General features: G+C 55.2%; 1 protein-coding gene across 6 annotated transcripts in view; it reads left to right on the top strand.

The window, feature by feature from the left end:
* RNF44 (ring finger protein 44) overlaps positions 1 to 15386 on the top strand; it is a 17657-nt gene extending 2271 nt beyond the window's left edge. For 2 of the 6 annotated variants that reach the window (XM_024116323.3, XM_007103166.4), the window contains exons 2-11: positions 9913 to 10064; positions 10273 to 10462; positions 10641 to 10808; positions 11211 to 11387; positions 11494 to 11655; positions 11738 to 11862; positions 12179 to 12266; positions 12355 to 12476; positions 12612 to 12711; positions 12915 to 15386. In XM_024116323.3, coding sequence (XP_023972091.1) covers positions 9958 to 10064; positions 10273 to 10462; positions 10641 to 10808; positions 11211 to 11387; positions 11494 to 11655; positions 11738 to 11862; positions 12179 to 12266; positions 12355 to 12476; positions 12612 to 12711; positions 12915 to 12977 — 1302 coding nt within the window. In that variant the 5' untranslated portion in view covers positions 9913 to 9957 and the 3' untranslated portion in view covers positions 12978 to 15386. Of the gene's footprint in view, positions 1 to 3657; positions 3791 to 3881; positions 4605 to 4804; positions 5006 to 9912; positions 10065 to 10272; positions 10463 to 10640; positions 10809 to 11210; positions 11388 to 11493; positions 11656 to 11737; positions 11863 to 12178; positions 12267 to 12354; positions 12477 to 12611; positions 12712 to 12914 lie in introns of those variants that run through there. The other 4 variants (XM_007103165.4, XM_007103164.4, XM_028497762.2 and 1 more) reach the window with 4 other exon arrangements.
* The last annotated feature ends 678 nt before the right edge of the window (positions 15387 to 16064 follow it).

The raw sequence follows: 16064 nt of genomic DNA, 5'->3' as shown, positions 1-16064 counted from the left end.
CGCTCCGCGGCATGTGGGATCTTCCCGGACCGGGGCACGAACCCGTGTGCCCTGCATCGGCAGGCGGACTCTCAACCACTGCGCCACCAGGGAAGCCCTGTGCTTTTGATCATTGAGCAACACTTGGGGACCCTGTGTTGGCATTTGCGTTGCATGCACCAAACTTAATGTTCGTTTAAAATGTGATCCCAGGTTTGCCCCTTGATGGCTGTGTGACGGTGGGTGAATCATATCCTCTCTTGCCCACGCTTCCTCATCTGTAAAATGGAGCAAACACTGGTATCTAGCTCTTAGGTCATTGGGAGGACCAATGAGATGATCAGGGTAGGACTTGCCCAGATCATGCAGAAGACTCTAGAACCCTGATTTCTCCACAGAGCTTCGAGGCAGATGCCTGGGCAAGAGTGAGCCACCCCCACCTGGGCCACACTTCTGGGATCTGTGGCAAGGGGAGTCATTTCCTTAGCCACTTTCCTCATCTGTGTAAGGTGAAAGTAACAGAACTTCAAGGGGGTGGGGATGGGGTGAGAAGAATGGGGCACAGAGTAGGTGTGCAGGCCATGGGCCCACATTGGGGTTCCAAAGCATAAGACTTGTCAGTGAACCTGAGAGGAAAGTCCAGACTTCTGGCTTCTCTGGGAAATCTGGTAAAATTGAGCCTCTTTCCCTCTTGCTCCAGAGTGATTCTGCATGAACCCAGCAAGGTTTTTCAGAGGGAGATGCGTTATTGGCCTCCGGTCCTGGGGGGAACTCAGAGGTCTGGGGGAATTTACTGAGGGCCTCCCAGGGGCGTAAACCAGAGGGTCATGCATGAGAGAACGCAGGGCAAGGATTTCCTGGCCCTGAAGCATCCGGGGCAAGGAAGGGCAATACAGAGTCCCTTCCTTGGGCATCCAAGGAAGTGTGAGCCAGGCCCTGCTGGGGTAGGCAGAGCAGTCCCATGGAGATTCCTTCTGCCATCCTGATGTGGTGTGATAATAGTCATGCCGTATATTGAAGAAGCCAGGAGATGGTCAGGAGAGGCTCCGAGGAGGCAGCCTTTGAGCTGAGCCCCAAAGGTTGAGCAGGGTTTGGCCAGAGGTGAATAGGGGTGTTGAGGACATTTTAGACTGAGAGAATGGCACAGTCAGAGGCTTGGTGGCTTCAAAGGAGTGGAGTAGTTACTGGAGTCGCTTTCTGAGGGTGGGGAGTGGTAAAGGATTTTCACATTGTGGCCTCGGGCAAGTCACTTCACCTCCTTGAGCCTCAGATCCTCACCCATAAAATGAGACTGGTTACCCCTGTGGTGTCTGCCTCTCAGTGAAGGCTGGATGTCAGTGCACTTAAAAATGCTGAGTCCTCTTCCACCAGGAGGAGATTCTTTATTTATTTATTTATTTTTGGCTGCGTTGGGTCTTTGCTGCTGCGCACGGGCTTTCTCTAGTTGCGGCGAGCGGGGCTACTTTTCGTTGCAGTGCGCAGGCTTCTCGTTGCAGTGGCTTCTCTTGTTGCAGAGCACAGGCTCTAGGCGTGCCGGCTTCGGTAGTTGCGGCACGCGGGCTCAGTAGTTGTGGCGCACGGGCTGTAGAGCACAGGCTCAGTAGTTGTGGCGCACAGGCTTCGTTGCTCTATGGCATGTGGGATCTTCCTGGACCAGGGCTCGAACCCGTGTCCTCTGCTTTGGCAGGCGGATTCTTAACAACTGTGCCACCAGGGAAGCCCAGGAGAGATTATTGAGTGAGACACGAAGCAATCATAACAGGGTTGTGTGCAAATTAAATGGCATGAAGTGAAGGTGAGAGTGCATCTAGGCCTGAGTTCAGAGACAAAGGAGTTCAGTACAAGCTAGAGACTTCACAGCTTCTTATAAGAGGTGAGATGGGAGCAGAGCCTCAAGGGACAGAGAAGAGGAGTGGATTGGTAGAAAGGAAGAGAGCGGGCATCTCAGGCAGGGAAGGCCAGAGGGAGCACTGCCATGGTCGTGGGAGAGGCTGGGGAGAGGTGAGCCTGAAAAGTTTGGTAAGGGAAGCTTGTCCTGTTAAACACAGCCCTGAAAGCCAGGCATTAGGGAGCCATTGCAGGTTCTATCCCTACACAGGCAAGCAGGGGGGTGGTCTTAACAATGTAGGCACTTTGAATGTGGGAAGGATTTTCTGACTGCTTTTACAGAGTGAGAAAAAAAAAAGGTTGGAAGGGATTTAGGAGAAGGCAGAGTTGCTGATAAGGAGATGGTTAGAGAAATGCAACCCCATTTATTTTCATGCACACATAGTTTAACTATGATGGATAGAGTTTGGCATTCCAGGTAACATCTGTAGCACTGCATCATGAATTTGATCTTCTGTCCTTAGAGATATGCAAACAGCAAGTGGGTACCATTTTCACTCATTGTGTTGCTGGCTACCATCCACAGTGTGGTGTCAGATTGTTGCTGGTCTAAACAACACTTGGATAAGCATGTCTGTTCCCCAGCTTCCTTCTGGTTTGTTTCCACTGGATACCCTTCCCAAAGGGGGATTTCTGACTCTAAAGGAACACACGTTTTTTATGGCTTAAAATATTTAAAACATACTCTTTCACAGTAATTTTCTTTAGAATTTTCAGTAGGTTATATACTGTATAGAGTTTTTGTTTGTTTGTTTTGTTTTTAAGGAGCAAATGTACAAAAGCGTATACAATAAAAAGTCTATCCTGACCCAGTGCTCTCCTCCAGTTTCCCCTGAGGACAGTTATTAATCAGTCTCCTGTATATCCTTCCAGAAATATTCTATATACAGATACTGTATATATCCAATTTTTAAAAACATTGATACTGTTACACTCTGTTCAGTATCTTTCTTTCAGTTTTTAAATTTGGGATTATGAAACATACCAAAGAAGCATAGAAAATCACACACACACACCCAGCAACCCTACCACACAGGCTTAACAAATGTTTAACATTTTGTGCTGGTATCTTGTTTAGGGCTGTGCTGGAGGTAGTCCTATGTCAATGCAGCTGCATACAGAGGAGTCCAGTTATTGATTATATGCATAATTTATTTTACCTGTTCCCAGCTCCCAGCTTTTTTTTTTTTTTTTTTTTTGCTATTGATGTAGAGATAATATCCCACTTTGTATAATGTCTGCCTGGGGAGGCATCGAGGCAAAGGGGAACGACGCTCGGCTTTGGCTTGGGTTCAAGTATCTGCTCGGCCACTCTTCCTCGCTGTGTAACCTGGGGTGAATGACACCCCTCTTGATTCTCTCTACCCATCTGTAAAATGGGCAGGTTGTAGTAATCCGTCTCATAATTGCTAGGAGGAGTACAGTAGAAAACTAAAGACTTCATTGGGTTTAGTTCCCCAATCCCCTTAAGCAGAGAGCTCTCCGAGGCCTCGCCCAGAGCAATTAGAGCGCGGGAAGACTGCTGCTCCAGCTTCAAACTGTTCCCCGCCCTTTTCCCTGGCCACGCTGGGGGCGGGGTGGTTAAATGTCTCTGTGACGTCAACGCGAGCCGGGCCAATCCTCCTTCCCGACAAGCGTTAGCTTATTTGCATGGGTTGCCCATTATTGGTTCGTTGGGCAATCCAGCCCCTCCCAACTTTTTAAAGCCACCGCGCAGTATAAACAAGGAGATGCGGGGCGGCCAGGCCATGATGTCATCGCGGCGCAGTAGCTTTCGGGGCTGACGTCATCTCCGGGGAGGTTGCCGGCCCAGGGTTGTTAGAGCCTTCCTCGGACTGGCTTAAGAGCCGCTCCAGCCCCGTCGAAGGTCAGGTCCATTGCACTTGTGTCCCAGGCGCCGTCCCGAGGAGGGGACCATGACACAGTAAGTCCGGGCTGCGGCTCTCCCGGCGGGACCCACTTCTCTGGCGGGGAAACTGAGCCTCAGAAGCATGAGTGATTCGTGAGTTTGCATAGCAAGTTAGAGTTACAGACAATTTGTCTTGCTTACCGTGGGGTCTACCATCTTTAGGTCAGACCATGTGGCCCCGCCCCTTTCCTGTGATGGTTGCGGGCACTTTAAGTGAGGAGGTGGGGGCGAGAGGAGGTTTTAAAAAAAAAACTGCCTTCCAAGATGGCGGCCCACTAATCACGTGCCGAGTCTCGGCGAATGATTGGCTCTTGGCGCCCCCGAGGGGCGGAACTCTTAGCAAGGGGCGGGGCCCTCGCGGGGAGCAGCCGGCAACTGTTTGCCGGAACCTCCCGGCGCGCCCCCGCGAGTCCCCCTCCCGCCCGCCGCGCGACCCCGCCGCTTCGAATGTTGTGAATCAAATGTGGGGTTTGTTACATTCCGCTGCCGCCGCGGACAGTTCTTAAAGGGCCAGCCGCCGGCAGCTGCGCAAACCCTGCCGCGTCCTGCACCGCCTCCCGCTCCCCGAGGGCCTGGGCCGAGAGACTGACCGCGCTTGGGCCTCGCGAGGCAGACGCCCGGCGGACGGACAACAAAGAAAGAGGGCCCCGGAAGGAGCCGGACTGCCCCCGGACTGGGGGGGTGGGGAAGGGAGCACATTGTTCCTCAGGGCGGGGGCTCTTAAAGGGTCCAGGCAGCACACTCCCACCCCCCCCAACCCCGGCCCCTGCCCAGCTTGGCCGTCCTAGATCGGGAACAAAGGAGTCAACGTGTGGCCAGGCGGCCGAAGGTGAGTCGGGGCCAAAGCCCCCAGCTCCCGATTTCCGCATCCCTGGAATTCCTGCCCCCCCTTCCCCTGGGACTGGGGGCTGTGATTTAGCTGGCTCTGCAGGAGTTAATTACGGGCAGTCCGGAGGGGGGACGGCGAGGCCTCTAGAATCCGGGACCCCTCCCCACCCCCAGCGCCCCCCAAGGCCAGGCCGAGTCTCCCTTCTCCAGAGGCAGAGCGCTGCGGTTGGAGAGGAAGGAGCCTCCCCCTCCCCCTGCCGCCGCCACTTCCTTTGTTGTTGCTTTTGTCTCACGCCGAGCACATGGTCCGGGATCCTCGGCTCTTAAAGTCACAGCGCTCTGGCCCCGACGCCGCAGTATGGCCTCCAGCCCCCGATGTCCCTCCGAGCCCGGCACAAAGGAGTGAGAGGGGGACGAGGGAGGCCCCTCTCTGGGCGAGTATCTGTACCACGTCCATCCCACCCCCGTCCCCAGTCCCAGGGAGGGATGGCTGAGGAAGCTCCCCGAACCCCGCAACCTGCTCCTGGCCCACATTGAGGAGTGGTCTGCTCCTCAGGGACACTGGTTTCCTCCCCGAGTAATGTGACCCCCTAGTTTTTTGCGTCTTGCCTCTTGTGGCTTTATATGGGAGCTCTGGGAAGGAGAGATTTCCACTCCCATTTTACAGTTGTGGCAACTGAGGCTCACAGAAGGGAAGATTTCCTTGACCAAGGTCACCCAGGGAGTCTGGGCTGGCCAGCAACTCTTAGCTCGCAGCCTGGTGGTCCTGCTCTCAGCTGCCTCCAGGCACCACAGTTGGGGAGCTCTGCTTGCCCACCAGGCAGTGCTGGGCCCAGCCCTCCTCTTTTTTGAGGGGTGGGAGGGGGGCTTCTCAGCCTGCCTGAGTCTGCTCCTGTTCTCAGGGCCTGACTTGGCTTATCTGCAAAACAGTCCCTGTACCTGCAAACAGCCCCCAGGCCCAAATGATATGTCAGGGTCTCCCTAGACCAGGATGGGGATAGGAAGTAGGGAGCTGGCTGCCTCCTGGGGGAGGGGGTGGATGCAAGGTGCAGTCCCTGCTTCTGGGCAAGATTGGATTTAGGGACCCTCAAGACCCTTTTATGGAGACCTCACTGAGAGCCCAGCTCAGAGGAGGTGTAGTGAAAGGCAGAGCAGTTAGGTGGTGGCCTTGTTGTTTGACCTTGAGCAAGTTGCTGCTCCAGCTCTGGGCCTTACTTCTTTCCACAATAGGTCTAGTCAGGATGCCTGAAAGAGAAAGCTCTCCTGATCTCCTTTAGGGCCTGCAGTAGAGAATTGGCATTAGGTAATTCTTGAGGTTACTGATGGTAATGAGAGTCAGGGGTTGAGGAAATCTGGGCCTAGGGGGCCAGCCAGGACTAATTCTGTCCCTCTTTGGCTTTGTGGTCTGCAGCAAGTTACTTTCTTTCTCCTGGCTCAGTTTCCTCAACTGTGAAGTGGGTGAGTTCCCCATGGGCCATCTCTGTCTCCAGTCAAGAACCAGGGTCCCCTCCCTTGCCAGCTGGGAGGGGATATTCCCTGAGGGAGGCATGTGTCCCAGCTGCCTCCTGCAGAGCTTAAAATAGCTGCTTGGGGGCTGGGAGTGAAGGTCAGCCTGTCTATTTTCTGATAGTGATCATTCACACCTAACCTTTACAAATCACTGCAGCGGCCTTTGAGCAGTCCTGGGAGACGATTATTGGGCTGTTCCCATTTTACAGATGAATAAACTGAGGCTCATAAAGGAGGGGCGATGTGCCCAATCCTCAGCCAAGACTCTGGCCAGAAGTCAGGGTATTGTGTGTAAGAATGCAAGCGTCAACACTGTCATCTGGCACCATCAGTCACAGCTAGAGGCCTTCTGTCTGGTGGTTGGGTTTCTCGGCTCCTTGCCACTTCCTTTCCTGAGGTGTGGGTGTCCTTGAAGAGGCTGGCCAGAGCAGAGTCCCATCGGCCTAGGCCTCTGTGATTCTGCACCCCTGAGCCTTGACACTACCCGGACTTCAGCAAGACAGCCTGGCACAAGAGTAGCAGTTGAGGCCACTGCCATGTCCCAGTGCACTCACAACTCCAAATGACTGGCCTTGGACCTCACTTCTCTGAGCCTCAGCATGCCTACTTCTGAGGGTTGCTATGAGGACTTATCAGGATGGCACATGGGAAGTATTGTAGTTCTTGTTAATACTCCAGGATCTCTGAGGTCAGTTAGAATAGAGGTTCTCAAGCACCTGCCTGTGCTGTAGAAACTGCTGGGGAATTTAGTAGAAATCTAGGTGCCCTTGTTCCCCAACCCTCCAAAGATTCTGATCCAAAAATCTGGGGTGGGTCAGGAGTCTGTTGTTTCAGTTATTTAGGGGTTTCCCCTGAGTCTTTCTTGGCCTTTTGTTTGCTCCGCTGGATTATCAAAAGGAATCAAGGAGACTGTGTGTGTGTACACATGAGTGTAAGGATATGCACTTGGCCCACGCTGGGGGCTCACGACCCCAGTCACCTGTGGTGGGCAGGCAAGGAATGGGCCTGGGGTGGCCTGGAGAGAAAACTCCTCAGAGTAAGGTGGGTCAAGCAGAAATGAGGGCCCAGTGGGACCAGATTTTCTGCTTCCTTCCTCCCCCCTCACACATAACACACTGAAAGGACAGATTTTTTTTTTATGTCACAGTTTTTCATCATTTGCACTACACTGCTGCCAGACATGTCTGGTGGTTGGGTTTCTCGGCTCCTTGCCACTTCCTTTCCTGAGGTGTGGGTGTCCTTGAAGAGGCTGGCCAGAGCAGAGTCCCATCGGCCTAGGCCTCTGTGATTCTGCACCCCTGAGCCTTGACACTACCCGGACTTCAGCAAGACAGCCTGGCACAAGAGTAGCAGTTGAGGCCACTGCCATGTCCCAGTGCACTCACAACTCCAAATGACTGGCCTTGGACCTCACTTCTCTGAGCCTCAGCATGCCTACTTCTGAGGGTTGCTATGAGGACTTATCAGGATGGCACATGGGAAGTATTGTAGTTCTTGTTAATACTCCAGGATCTCTGAGGTCAGTTAGAATAGAGGTTCTCAAGCACCTGCCTGTGCTGTAGAAACTGCTGGGGAATTTAGTAGAAATCTAGGTGCCCTTGTTCCCCAACCCTCCAAAGATTCTGATCCAAAAATCTGGGGTGGGTCAGGAGTCTGTTGTTTCAGTTATTTAGGGGTTTCCCCTGAGTCTTTCTTGGCCTTTTGTTTGCTCCGCTGGATTATCAAAAGGAATCAAGGAGACTGTGTGTGTGTACACATGAGTGTAAGGATATGCACTTGGCCCACGCTGGGGGCTCACGACCCCAGTCACCTGTGGTGGGCAGGCAAGGAATGGGCCTGGGGTGGCCTGGAGAGAAAACTCCTCAGAGTAAGGTGGGTCAAGCAGAAATGAGGGCCCAGTGGGACCAGATTTTCTGCTTCCTTCCTCCCCCCTCACACATAACACACTGAAAGGACAGATTTTTTTATGTCACAGTTTTTAATCATTGGCACTACACTGCTGCCAGACATGGCCTTAGACCTATGTAATTGGCTCTCCAGTGTGCATTTACCACATCAGGCCTGCCCTGTGCTGGACACAAGCTGGTCACTGGGCCCTGCCCACCCCTCTGCCAAGTGCTGGAGCCCAGGCTGGGTGGGAGAAATGTGAATTTCAGCTCTACTGTGCCTGTGGCCTTGGCCCTGTGCTGTCTTATGAGGTGAAGAGCCTCCCTTTCAGGCTCATTTTGAAAGTCAGGGCCCATGCACGTAAAGCCCAGCACAGAGGAAAGGAACAAGGTGTTGAGGGGACAGTACACCGGTTCCCTAGCTGTGTTAGCAGGGAGGCGACACTTAAAGCTGGGTATGAAGTAAGCATAGGAGTTTTGTTAGATGGAGGCAGGGTTCCCTGTGGCAGAAACAGCCAAAGGCTGGTCCTGTTGGATGCGCCCTTCAGCGTTGCAGGGTCTGACAGGTTCCACAGTTTTCCCTGCCAGGGCCTCATTCCAACCTCTGGAGTTAATGAATGGTCCCCCCAACTTCCCCCATCTGGACCCTAGCTCCTGCCCCGCCCCATTCTCACTCAACTTCCTCCCTTAGGTTTAGGTTCTTGCTTCCTCTTTTTTCTCAGCAAGCCCCACCTCCCACTTGGGGGCTGTGTTGGGTCAGGTTTGCACACACTCCCCCCACACACAAAGGGCCTGGCTGCACTCCAGACCCACCAGTTCACCAGAGGTTGACTTCCTTCATCGCGTCCTGCCAGAACCCTTGGGCTGGACCCCTTCGCATCATCATCAGTGTGCAGCAAGAGGCTGGTAGTCAGCCCACCTCCCAACTTTGACACTTATTGTGAGGCCTTGGGCAAGTCCTTTTGTCTCTGAGCCTCAGTTTTCTCTTCTGCAAAATGAAGCTAATAATACCTTACTTGAAGAGTAGGTGAAGTCCCATTTGGGTAGGCACTGTGGGAACAGATTATGGAAAGAAAGTATCCAGTCCGCCCTCTCTATCCATGGCTTCCACATCCATGGGTGTACCCAATTGCAGATTTAAAATACTTAGGGAAAAAAATTCCATAAAGTTGCAAAAAGCAAAACTTGAATTTGTCACTGACATAGCATTTACATCATATTTACATAGCATTTACATTGTATTAGGTATCATAAATAATGTAGAAATGATTTAAAGTCCATGGGAGGATGTGTGTAGATTATATGCAAATATTATACCATTTTATATAAGGGACTCGGATTTTGGTATCGTGGGGGTCCTAGAACCAATCCCTCGTGGATACTGAGGAACATCTGTACTGACTTGTCTTGGACTGGGAACCCCGAGGGCAAGAACCAAGTCAGAATCTCTCACCTGTTACTAGTGGAAGGAAAACTAGGCCCCAGGCCTGTTTGCAATCCATCTTGAGCCAACCAGGCAGAAGGGAGGAAGCTGGAGTCCCTTCAGGAGCCCCAGTTACCTAGAGGTCAGAGTTGTAATCTCCACGCCAGGACAGGGTTTCCTGGAGACCCCACCCTGAGGGAGCCTTACCAGAGCCCCCTGGCCTGGAAGCATGCCGGCCAGCCCTCTGAACTTACCCTGAGGCGGACCCTGATCTCATTTCACAGAGCAGGAAACGAAGGCCTGCACTCCCTGCAGGCCAAGCCTGAACCCTAGTGCCAGAGTGCAGCGCTCCCTGGGGAGCCCAGGGTGTGGTGGGCATCAGTGGCCTCTGGAACCAGGCTGCAGAGGTTTGATTCTGTCTCCCCGACCCCTGATGGAGCAAGGGACTGGACTTCTCTGTACCTTAGTTCCTTTGTCGGTTTGCTTCCTAGGGTTGTGAGCCCTGGCCCAGCCCCTCCACCCCTCTGCCTCCCCTGATGCAGCCATGGGCTCTGGCAGTGACTAGGTGGCCGCCCTCTGCCCCTGTGGGTCAGCGGCGATTCTCTGCAGGACCCAGCAGCAGCCCAGGCCAGCTCTGGGGAAGGTAGGAGGGAACCTCCCAGTCCTGTGGAGCCTGGAGCCCCTGGTACTGGAGCTTTCAGCCTGGGCTGGGGCACAGGGGCCAGGGGTGGTAGGGCACAGGGCCCTGAGCTGTCTTCCTTCCCCAGTGGGTAGTGACCTTGGCTTCTCTCCATGCTCTGTGAATGAGCGGCCCCCGTCAGTGCTACCGGGGCTTCCTCTCTGTGGTGCAGCCCTGGCCGTGAGGGCCCCCTGGCCAGCCCACCTACCCAGGATGAGCGCTTACCCTCCCAGCAGCCGCCGACCCGACCAGCATACCTCCCCGTAGAGGAGCGCCGAGCCTCGGCTCCTGCCGGCGGGAGCCCCCGAATGCTGCACCCAGCCTCCCAGCAGAGCCCGTTCATGGTTGATCTCCACGAGCAGGTAAGCGGACCCCCCACGCCCACGCCCCGCTGCCCCTGGCCTCTGGTGAGCCGGTCTGAGGAGCAGAGGAAGCAAGCCCTGACTTCACCTTCACCAGAGCCGGCCCAGCAGGACTTTCCTTTTCACCTGGGGGCAGCCGAGTGGCCTCCCTACAGTTCCTGGGTCTCTCCTCCTGCAGGTGCACCAGGGACCTGTTCCTCTGTCCTACACAGTCACCACAGTGACGACCCAAGGCTTCCCCTTGCCTACAGGCCAACACATCGCTGGCTGCAGCTCCCAGCAGCTCCCAGCATGCTCCGTGATGTTCAGCGGGCAGCACTATCCCCTCTGCTGCCTCCCGCCCCCGGTGAGTGAGCGCCTGGGCCTCCTGCCCCGCCTCCAGCTGAAGGCCCCAGGCACAGGCCAGTGTCGGAACTGAGCTGAGCTTACAGCGCCCATCCAGGCTGTCTGTCTGCTCGGCTCCAGGCCACAGCCCTGTCCAGAACGGCATATGTGCATTCACGTCCAGTGGGAGGGCACTTCAGAGTTTAGGGACCTCCCTGCTCCCAGTGCCTGCTTTATGGTTTGGAGTGGTAACTGTGGGCCTTAAGAGCAAGACGTCCTGCCTGGGAGGCCTAGGCCAGGGATGTATGGTCCAGAGGCCTTTGATTGGGACCGCTCGCTGGGTGGAGTGGCCCCTGGCCCAGCCACAAGCAGACCCAGCCCAGAGCCCAGAAGAACATTCTCCAGCCTCTGCCCCCTTTCTCAGCAGCTGATCCAGGCATGTACCATGCAGCAGCTCCCTGTGCCCTATCAGGCCTACCCCCACCTTATCTCCAGTGACCACTATATCCTGCACCCTCCACCGCCAGCCCCACACCCCCAGCCTGCTCATATGGCGCCTCTTGGGCAGTTTGTGTCGCTGCAGACCCAGCACCCACGTATGGTAAGTCTGAGCGATGGGTCTGATGCTAGAGGGGATGGCAAGTGGGGCAGGGAAGTGGGGGCTGCCCTTGTCACTGACTCTGCTGACCCACCCCTGCTTCTTCCAGCCCCTGCAGCGCCTCGACAGTGACGTGGACCTGCGGGGGGATCAGCACCCCCTGGGGAGCTTCACCTACTCCACCTCTGCCCCGGGCCCAACTCTGTCCCCGTCCGTGCCCCTGCACTACCTGCCCCACGATACCCTGCACCAGGAGCTGTCCTTTGGTGTGGTAAGTGCCACTCCCCACCCAGGATCTAGGGTGACCGGGAGACAGGCCTGTGGCTGACGTGCACCTGGCCCCCCTCTCGCAGCCATATTCCCACATGATGCCCCGGAGACTGAGCACCCAGAGATACCGCCTGCAACAGCCTCTCCCGCCACCACCCCCGCCGCCTCCGCCACCACCGTATTACCCCAGCTTCCTGCCCTACTTCCTGTAAGTACCTGCACATCTGCCCCAGAGCTGTGGCGCCCTGTTCTTCTGGGGCCTCTAGTGGTTAGACCCAAACACAGCCCCATGGGGTCCCGGGGCCTCTCGAGCCACCTAGCATCCCTGCCAAACCATACATGCACACTCACGTTCACCAGCTGGGCTCCCTGCCCTACTGCGACATCTTGGGACAGACACTGGGGTCCCTGGTGTGAACATTGCAGAGTTCTGGGCTTTGTTTCATGGCGGGAGTCGGGAGCAGCTCTGCGCCCCTTACGCCTACTGACCTTGACCCCGGGCCCGCGTACCTATCTCCCCCTAGCTCGATGCTGCCAATGTCACCAACAGCAATGGGGCCCACCATCAGCCTGGATCTTGATGTGGATGACGTGGAGATGGAGAACTATGAGGTCCCGTGGAGCCCTGTCCTGGGAGGTGGGGGCCTGGGGGACTTCCAGCCCTGGCTGCCACTGACCCTCCCCTCCTGCACACGTCCAGGCCCTCCTGAACCTGGCAGAGCGGCTGGGAGACGCCAAGCCTCGCGGCCTCACCAAAGCGGACATCGAGCAGCTTCCATCGTACCGCTTTCATCCCGACAGCCACCAGTCAGAGCAGACGCTGTGAGTGCCCTGTGCCCCCTCTGCCTCTCTGGGAGCACAGATGGGTTGTGGTCTTCCCAGGGTAGCGCTTCGTGCTCTGCCGCGAACCTGCCCTCGCCCTCAGTGTGCGGGTGACGCTCTGTGCCCTCCTCCCAGGTGTGTCGTCTGCTTCAGTGACTTCGAGGCACGGCAGCTGCTCCGGGTCCTACCCTGCAACCACGAGTTCCACACCAAGTGTGTCGACAAGTGGTTGAAGGTAACGTAGCCACGCCCGCTCCCAGGTGTTCCTGGTGTGGTGAGGGAGGAGGGTGGACTGGAGGGCTTCCCTTCGTGTCCTCTTCAGCATCCAGAAGTTCCAGCTCCTCTCAGGGAGCCAGGTCCCCACCCGGCAGCGGAACAGCCCCGGATGGGATGGGGGTCCGGTGAGAGCGGAGCCTGATGTGCGGCTGCTCCCCCCAGGCCAACCGGACCTGTCCCATTTGTCGGGCTGACGCTTCCGAGGTGCCCAGGGAGGCTGAGTGAGGTCCACAGCCACCCAGGAGAACCCTGCCCAAAGCTCTGGAAACTCCAGGGGCCCGGGAAGGCCGGGGAGGGCGTGGCCCAGGCCTGCCCTGCCGTTCCTGCCTGCATCTCCAGAGCTGGTGCCAGGGTCAGCCCGAGAGAAGCCCCTGCAATAAGCCCTTGCATTTGCCAAGCTCCAAAGACTCCCTCCCCGTTTGCCCACCAGTCTAAACGACACCTGCCAGGGAGCGGCCTGAGAGCCCCTAACTCAGTCTGCCCTGTCTGCCCTTGGGTCTGTCTCCTTTTCCCGCCGGCACTGGGAGCCAGGGTTCATTCCCCTCGTGTGGCTGGTGGAGAGCCTTAGCCCCGGATGGGCAAAGGGGGTGCTGTCCCAGGTCGCCTGGTCTCTTGCACTGATGTGGTGTGCTCTCTGCTCAGGTGGCACTGACAGGCATGGACAGACAGTGGCAGGAGGCCAGTGGGTTCTCCTGCCTTGACCCCAGACAGACTCAGGCAGCCAGCCCCACCCAGGTTGCTGTTGGGTGGGGCTAGCTCCCTAGAGGACCCTCACCTCGGGCACAACATTTCTGCCCCAAGCCCAGGCTGGAGGGCATCAGAGCCAACCTCCCGAGTAGGTGGGAGGCAGGCCCTGACCCGGGGCGGCATGTATCCTGAGGGGGCCTGGACCAGGCCAGGGAGAGTGATTTCCTGTATTGCTGGTGGCCGCCCCTGCCTGGCGGTGACAGGGCCCAGACCCATGCCCGATCTCCCCTCTCTGTCGTTTTGCATGAACATGAGGAGCAGTAGTTTTTGTTTATTCATTTGGCCCGAAATCGCGTGTAGGATTTGAGGGTGTGGATTTTTTAAACAATTTCTTTTCTTTTGGTTTAATAGGGGGGTGTATAGGGACCAACCCGGACCAAGTGCCCAGGGGCAGGGAATGGTCTGGTGGTGCCGCCTGGTCTGCATGCATGTGCGCGGCTGGGGCGGGGCCGGGCGGCTGGCGGTCATGGGTGGGGTTTGGGGGGGGTGGGGGGGTCTGTGCTCAGCTGATAACTGCCATGCACTGTACTGCACAGAGCCTACCGGGACCGTACGCTTTTCAGGGCATTTCTCCCTCTCTAGCCAGGGCCTGTCTCCCACCTGCCTGGGCGTGTCTCCTCCAGGGAAGTCCCAGGGGGGCAGGGTCCAAGGAGGGTGTGGACCCCGCCTCCAGGGACCCCTCCCAGCCTAAGCCCTGACCTCCCAAGACCTGGAGGAGCCCCCGGAGGGTCTGGCCGAGCTCCCTACCCTCGCCCACCCGGGTCCCATTCCGTGTTTCCTTCTTCACCCCCCGCTGGGGTTGCTGCCCCGAACGAACCGCGTGTGGGGCCGGCACATCCTAGCAGGCAGCCCCTGGCGCCTGCTGCCTCAGGGATGCTCCAACCACCCTCGTTCTCCCGCAGCGGCCCTGGCCCCCCGCCTCCCCGCAGCCCGCCATGGGGCCCCATCAGCCTGGCCCCACCCCATGGAGAACCCAGAGTCTTACTGTATATAACTCCAGGTGACATTTCTATATTTATAGCAGTGTTGAAACCCCACCTGTTTTACACAGAGAACTACCCTCTCCGACCCCCTCCCTTCCCCACCCCCCAAAAAAAAAAGGTTTTCGAAACCCTTAACGGTTCCTGGGGCAGGCGGAAACAGGCTCATGGATGGTGTGTTGACTGCAGCAGTGATTCCAACGAGCAGCTACTGGGGGGGAAACACAACATTTAAAAAAAAAAAGTTAAAAAAAAGATTTATAAAACAATTATTTAGGATGTTTGTGATTTGCCGACCTTGCTATAGATGCCATGTTACCAATGATTTCCTGTGGTGGGGGCTTGTCATTGTTTACTCTTTTATTTACCAACTTCTGGCCTAGGCATGACAGTGGGTGCTGTCCCCCAGCCCTGGCTGGGCCAGCGCCTGTGTTCTGTGTTAGAAAGAAAGGTCTTTTATATATATATATACATATATATATATATATATATATGTATATATATGTATGTATATATATATAATTACATATATAAAAATATATGTAATTTGGGGGGCCCTGTTCCTTGCACATTTTACAGTTACCTCATTTTTCCCATGTATGTATTTGAGAAAATGCTAATATATAGAGAAAAAAATGGTTCTTAAAGCTTAAATGTGTGGTTTTTTTCCATTCCATTGGATTCACATTGGTTTGTAGCATTTAACATAACTAGTATGTTGTATTATATATGTGTATACTGATTGAAATTTTTAACAGATTTGTACTTTTTTTAAAATGAAACTTGCTAGTTCTGCTTGACCAAGTAGTGCAATCATTATTTTTTTTAATATTGTTGCTGATTTCAGAGGGATATTCACTAATAATAAATGTATGATGTATATCGAGTACTGCCCAAGCTGCCTTTGGCCGCCTGTGTTCTCGTTCTTTTGATGGGAAGTGCGCGTGGGGGTGTCGGTCTGAGAGTGGGTAGGGGACAGGGATGAGGGGGGCAGAAAAGATTGTTCTTCGCTGTGGAATCTTGGGGGAAATGATACCTCCTGATGGAGAGGGATCTATGGGGCCAGTTCAGTGACAACTTGCTCCAGGCCACACTGCTTCACGGGCAAATTAGGATTCTGTTGGCAACCGACAGGATTCCATCTAACTGGTTTGAGGGAAACGCACTTAACTAGTCTGTCATTTAAGTTCTGGAGGGAGGTTCTGCTTCACCCTGACCAGATGGGGCTCAGGCGTGTCCTAAGGAACCAGGTCTCTCTTCATCTTACAACTTTGTTCTGCCCGGTGCTTCCTGGTACCTCTAGCTCAGTTTCTTCTAATTTAGCATCATCTCCATGCAAAAACTGTTTTTCCCCCCAGTAATTCTAATAATTCCTGGTCTGCAGTCTTGTTAGACCAACAGGTGGCATGCCCATCCCTGAACCGTGTGCTACCATTAGGGAGCTAGAACAGCATGACTGGCCCAGCCTGCATTACATACCCACCCACCCATGGGCCCCACTGAACCTACAAGGATTTGAGCCCCTCATCCTCAAGCTCAGTGGGGACGAAGGGCCCGAGAGCCACTAAAGGGGCCAGACTGGTGA

Source organism: Physeter macrocephalus, chromosome 2 (genome assembly GCF_002837175.3).
Source record: "Physeter macrocephalus isolate SW-GA chromosome 2, ASM283717v5, whole genome shotgun sequence".
In the NCBI taxonomy this organism is placed as follows: domain Eukaryota; kingdom Metazoa; phylum Chordata; class Mammalia; order Artiodactyla; family Physeteridae; genus Physeter; species Physeter macrocephalus.
Note: the sequence above shows the minus strand (reverse complement) of the source record. Positions and strands in the feature narration are given on the sequence as shown.